Source organism: Microcebus murinus, chromosome 20 (genome assembly GCF_040939455.1).
Source record: "Microcebus murinus isolate Inina chromosome 20, M.murinus_Inina_mat1.0, whole genome shotgun sequence".
NCBI lineage: Eukaryota > Metazoa > Chordata > Mammalia > Primates > Cheirogaleidae > Microcebus > Microcebus murinus.
In genome coordinates, this window is record NC_134123.1 from 35,719,248 (window position 1) to 35,725,335 (window position 6,088).

The following is a 6,088-nucleotide window of genomic DNA, read 5'->3' on the forward strand; positions in this document are numbered from 1 at the left end:
TTAAATGGCAGAGCCAGGGTTTTAACTTCCCATGTAGGTTCCGTGCATTTGTCTGACAAACTGTGTGCCCCATCTATCATACGTGTTCTCCGTTCTTTTTACATTTTGTATTCCTGATCATGAATTTTTAATTCCTCAGTGAGTCCCAACCTGCATTTTCTAACACCCAACCATGTCATAATAAGGCCAGATCAGCAATGTATTTATTCAGTGCAGGACACAGGCCTCCAGATTTCTTTATCTTTTGTCATGAAATTCTTAAAACTGTGGATTCAGTTTACCAGGGGGAACGCTGGTGGTAGGGGTGGGAGTTGGGATTAAACAGGGTTACTGTGATGTAAAGGTTACAGACAGCAGCAAGAGTGTTGTCTGCCTCCCAGATTCATCCTGGAGAATAGGAGGTGATGAGGGCCCAGGACATGGATGTATGCTGGCTACTCAACTGTTGTTTTATGATGCCGTCTCTGTGCAGACAGGCAGTAGGCCTCAGAGCCAAAAGTTAATAGTAGCTCTGGCCTCACTTGGTGGTTGTATGGAATTAAATATGAAAATGCATGTGGCATACTGCATGCCTAGCTTATAAAAGACACCCAGTGTTAATTATCTAAAAAAATAAATAAATAAAACAAATGATCCAAATACACGGGAGGGGAAAAAACGCTGGAACGAGGATGAGGAATCCAAGTGACGCTACTCGCACTCAATAAACCTTTCCTGCCTTTGCGCCGCTAACGTACTGTGTCCCAGAAACATGGACTAAAATTCCCAGGACTTCGCTGAGGTCGAACCGCCTGTTTTCTCTTCGCCTTAGGACGGCTGCACCTTAATCTGCGCGTTACTCCGCGAAGGCCGGACACGCAGGGCCTGAAGGGCCGGGGACACTCCCGCAGCTGCGAAGAGGACAGTAACAGACGGCAAGCAAGTCGGGCTCGGAAGCGGCGCAGCTCACGCGCGGCGCCATGTCTCCCAGGCCGGTGCGATGGTGGGAGGGCCGCTGGCGACGTCACTTCCGTCTTTCCTGGCTCTGATTGGCCAGAATGCTCGGCGCTTCTGATTGGCAGGGCCCGCTACAATCCCAGGGTACCTTGCGGCGGCGATTCCTTTCCGCTCGGCTGTTCTCCTGCGCAGGAGGTGAGCGCCTCTTGTCCTGACTCCGTCGGGCGCCATCCGTCCCCATCGGGCACCATCCAGCCCCATCGGGCACCATCCAACTCCTTCTTGCTCTTTCCACCGCGAATCGGCCTAGCGTTGCGGCCGAAGCAGCTATGGAGGAGCCTTGGGCCCAAGCCAGGGCCTCTTTGACGGCGTCGGGGCGGGCCCGGGGCCTCGGCTCCTCGGGCGCGGCCGGACTGCCGGGGCCGGAGGGCTCTGGGAGGTGGCCCGGGGGGCGCGCGCGGCCGCGGCCCGGCCCCTCACTCGCTCCCCTCCTCTCCCTGGCGGCCCCAGGGCCGTAGGCAGCCATGGCGCCCAGCCGGAATGGCATGATACTGAAGCCGCACTTCCACAAGGATTGGCAGCGGCGGGTGGCCACGTGGTTCAACCAGCCGGCCCGGAAGATCCGCAGGTGAGTGGGCGCGGCGCGGGGTCCCCAGGCACGCCCGGGCCTGGTCCGCGGAGACCTTGCCCTGGTCGGGGCCTTCGGTGGGTCGGTGCGACCGCGGGCACGCGGGGCGGGTGCACGGTGGGGGTGACTGCGGCTGGGCTTCTCTCTGAACAGACGCAAGGCCCGGCAAGCGAAAGCGCGCCGCATCGCCCCGCGCCCCGCGTCGGGACCCATCCGGCCCATCGTGCGGTGCCCCACGGTGCGGTATCACACCAAAGTGCGAGCCGGCAGGGGCTTCAGCCTGGAGGAGTTAAGGGTGAGTGTTGGCCGTGTTATCAGCGGATTGGAGCTTTGCCTCCTTGGGTCTCAGTCAAATGATGACAGTCTCCGGAATCGCTGCACTGCTTTGATGAAAGCCCATTTGAACCCTTTTCCATCTGATGACTGAGCGTTTTCGCGGGAGGCTAGATAGAGGTGCGCGACTCCTCGCGACTTCATCCCTGTCTGTGGTTCTGGGGCAGGTGGCCGGCATACACAAGAAGGTGGCCCGGACCATTGGAATTTCTGTGGATCCAAGGAGACGGAACAAGTCCACCGAGTCCCTGCAGGCCAACGTGCAGCGGCTGAAGGAGTACCGCTCCAAGCTCATCCTCTTCCCCAGGAAGCCCTCAGCCCCCAAGAAGGGAGACAGTTCTGTGAGTACAGCGCTCGCCGCCTCCTCTGGGTGCAGTGGGGTGTTGGGAGATGGCAGTGGAGAGGCTTCCTCCAGTTGTTGTCCCTGTGTCCACCTGGGCTAAGAAGAAAATGCGTTTGCCTATCTTTTTTCATCCCCCATGTGTGGCAGTTACGCATAAGTAGTAAAGAATTGATGTGGCCAGGGTGCGGTGGCTCACGCCTGTAATCCTAGCACTCTGGGAGGCCGAGGCGGGCGGATTCCTCGAGGTCAGGAGTTCAAAACCAGCCTGAGTAAGAGTGAGACCCTATCTCTACTATAAATAGAAAGAAATTACTTGGCTAACTAATATATAGAGAAAAATTAGCTGGGCATGGTGGCGCATGCCTGTAGTCCCAGCTATTTGGGAGGCTGAGGCAGGAGGATTGCTTGAGCCCAGGAGTTTGAGGTTGCTGTAAGCTAGGCTGACTCCAGGGTACTCTCTCTAGCCTGGGCAACAAAGCGAGACTCTGTCTCAAAAAAAAAAAAAATATTGTTCATCAGAACTGAGATCCACCATTAGGCTTCTCAACAGGGAGACCTGTTTTGTGCTTGTTTCATGAGCTTGGAGCCAGGTTTTTTTTTACCATCGGAAGCATTTTGTCCAGAAACACTTTGTAGAACAAAGCTGATACAGTCCATTATGTGGCTTCCTGGGAGTTGAATTGGGGGATGGGTCTGCTCTGCCTCCCTCCTGGGTGACACACAGGTTGGTGGCTCTTGCAGACAAGACAAGCCTGCGTCTCTACCTGTTTTGTCAATTGGACAGAACAGGACTCTAATAATGAACTATCACTCATCACATGGGGGCTCACACAACGTGGGGCACTAAAGGCTCAGCCACTGTTTTTTTTCCAAGGACACAGGTGGGTGAGCGTGGGGTCCTTAGGACATTGAAGTTGAAGCCACTTATCTGTTTTCTCATCAACAAACAGGGTGAAGAACTCAAACTGGCCACCCAGCTGACTGGCCCCGTCATGCCCATACGGAATGTAAGTGCACACTCAGCTCCGTGCTGCGCCTCAGACAAGATATGTGGGTGCTGATTGGGGTGAACGTCAGGTTAAAGGGGGTGGCACAGTGGCAGCTGGGGTGAGTGTAGAGGTTTATAGGTTTGTGGAGAGGATCATTCTTTCAGCTCTGGTTACACCAACCCTGAATTCTTCACATGTGGACGTCATGAAAGATGTTCTTGTCCTACCTTTCAGGAAGCTTTGGGGGCCTTGCTTGTCACTCCCCAGTTGGGTCCCTCTCACTGCTGTTTAGAAGTTCGGGCCACAGGCGTGGGAGGTTTGATCCTGTGGCCTGCACAGCCATGCCCACCTCTCCCATTTCCATGGGGAGATGGTTGCTTCTGCTCAGGGTTTGGGATTATTTTTAATTCTTTGCAGCCAAGAATCCACCAATAAGTGGAGAGTTCTATTTTTTAAATTTAAAACCCAGGGAGGGTGGTTGTGTCTGTTTTCTCAGCAGCCTCTGTGTGGCTTTTCATCGGTGCTTAGGCAGCATTGCGGGAGCCACTGTGATGTCCTCCAGGTTTTGCTCACATGCTATGGGCAGTTCACTGCAGACGTGGGTTTGACCTTTCTCTCCCTCCCTCTCAGGTCTACAAGAAGGAGAAGGCCAGAGTCATCACAGAGGAGGAGAAGAACTTCAAGGCATTTGCCAGTCTGCGCATGGCCCGCGCCAACGCCCGGCTCTTCGGCATACGGGCAAAGAGAGCCAAGGAGGCCGCAGAACAGGATGTTGAAAAGAAAAAATGAAGCCTTTTTGGGACTTTTCAATAAATCAGGAGAGAAGCTGGGTCTCCATGTCATGTGTGTCCAGCGGGGCCTGGGGGCCTTGACTTCTGGGCAGGGCAGGGGTATGAGGGGCTGTTCTTGAATGGCAGCTCAAAGCCTGCACTGTTTAGCACTATTATCGTGGATTTAATAATGGCTTTCTTGTGGGGAGGATACAAAGGCTGGCTTCATGGAGTTGTTTTTTTTAACCAGAATAAGGTGAACAACTTTTTTGGCAGGACTTAGAGGGGCCCCCTTGACATACCCAGTGACCACTGTAGGTAGCTTCCCTTTGGCTCACACCCAGCCTGTTGCAGCCGGCTGTGCTGTGGAAGGCCAGCCACGGGCTGTCCTGGGGCATACTGAAGCCATTGGTCCTGCTTCGTGGATGAGAGGGCATGTCAGTTGTCACTGCCCACACAGAGGGCTGGAGCCTGTCCTGGCCCTGTCTGCACCGTGGTCTATGGGCCCTTGGTAGCTGTGGCCGTGAGAACCCAGGGAAGCAGCTTTGTGGTCTGAGTCTTGCTACATGTATGTGTGGACTTAATGGACTGGTTCCAGCACAGAGGCAGCAATGGCAATGCCCCCTCAGCTATGCTGCCAGTTACCTGACACTTGGGACTTATTTGGAAGCAGATCTCATTTTGGGGGGCTACTACCTACGATTTTCCCACCTAAGACTTAGAAGCATGTTCTGCCTAGGAGCCTTTGTGTTTCTAAAGAGCAGCATTGCAGAGGTCCTGGGAGATCTCCCTGCAGAGTAGGGTTGGGGGCTCAGTGCCCTCCTGTACACGACAGGTCCCTCCAGGTGAGGGATGCAGGGGCAGCGGCAGATGCTACTTGGCTCTGGAGCAAGGCTTCCAGTGCCATGTTCCACCACCTGCCACTCCCCACTGAGATTCGGGGCTTCCCAGGCGCGGTGCCTGAAACAGGTGTGCAGGAAAGGAGTTCAGAAGAGATGAGTGCTGGTTCTCATCGTGTAGGGTGCCATCTACATTTTTGGGTAACAAGTGCTCGTGTCTGACAGCCACAGAGGGCACCTTCCCCATCAGCAGGCTGGCTGAGTGTTCATAGCCATTGGGAAGGTGAAGCCGTGCTGCGATCTCTCCTAATTTGCTAGAATCCCTAATAAGGGGGTGGGGAGCCAGAGCCCTTTCAGTGTCTGGGGTCCTGCAGTCCAGAAATGCTCTTAGCAGTAGGTTGTTTTCCTTCAACCAGAAGTGTTGGCCCAGACTTCATTGAAACAAAGCCAGTCTGGCACAAGGAGTGGCGGTGGGCTGGGCCACTCTGCTGGCCCTCTGTGCCCTGGCCACAGCCTCCTGAGCTCAGAAGGCCCCTGCAGGACAGCTGGAGGCTTGGGGGCAGGTGTGCTTGCACCCTTCGGGGAAGAAATGAAAAGATTTAGAGCCAACACTTAATCCAGGTTGGGGTTATGGGCCAGTCAGCTCCAGAGCAACAGGACTCCCCCACCTGGAGCTACAAGCCCCTGGTTTCCACTTACTCCCTGGGCACCCCCTGTCCAGCACACGGAGGCAGGATTCTAGGGTAGCCCCAGCATTCCTGGCCCGGGGGACACCTGGGTGCCCCCATGAGTGAGCACAGTGAACAGGTCACTCAGCTGTGATGAGCTGGTCAGACCAGGTGAGCTGAGTCCTCCGGTGTGAAGCAGTGACACAGGTTCTGCTGGTCCTGAGGGCCACTGGAGCTGAGAGCAGCCCCTGCCCCAGCACACAAGGAAGGTGGGAAGGACCTCGACCCTCCAGTGAGGCTGCCCCAGGTGCCAGCCTTATTCCAGACACTTGCACCCCTGACAACCCAGCCATGCTGTGCCCACTCCCAAGATGAACACCCAGACAACGCGTGTTACTGAAAACTGCGGAATTGGTGGGTGATTTGTCACAGCGCAGAAAACTATCCCAAGTGCACACAGACTCCTCGTTCTTTTTTGCAGCTGGACAGGATCCCATTGGCGGGTGGGCTCTGTATTTACCCACCCTCCGCCGGGTACGCAGGCTGCTCTGCGGCGCTCCAGTCCTTGACAGGTGCCTTTTC

At 55.4% G+C, this 6,088-nt stretch overlaps 1 protein-coding gene and 1 non-coding gene across 2 annotated transcripts; both read left to right on the forward strand.

Annotated features, from left to right (window-relative positions):
- The first annotated feature begins 1,031 nt into the window (after positions 1–1,031).
- On the forward strand, positions 1,032–4,054 carry RPL13 (ribosomal protein L13). Its single transcript, XM_075995899.1, has 6 exons — positions 1,032–1,131; positions 1,447–1,564; positions 1,718–1,859; positions 2,065–2,238; positions 3,191–3,247; positions 3,860–4,054. Exons 2-6 carry the CDS (start codon positions 1,461–1,463, stop codon positions 4,016–4,018), a joined length of 636 nt encoding a protein of 211 aa, XP_075852014.1. The 5' UTR covers positions 1,032–1,131; positions 1,447–1,460; the 3' UTR covers positions 4,019–4,054.
- On the forward strand, positions 1,919–2,001 carry LOC142863006 (small nucleolar RNA MBII-202). The gene has a single exon (XR_012913893.1). It is a non-coding gene; the product is annotated as a small nucleolar RNA MBII-202 (small nucleolar RNA).
- Positions 4,055–6,088: the final 2,034 nt, after the last annotated feature.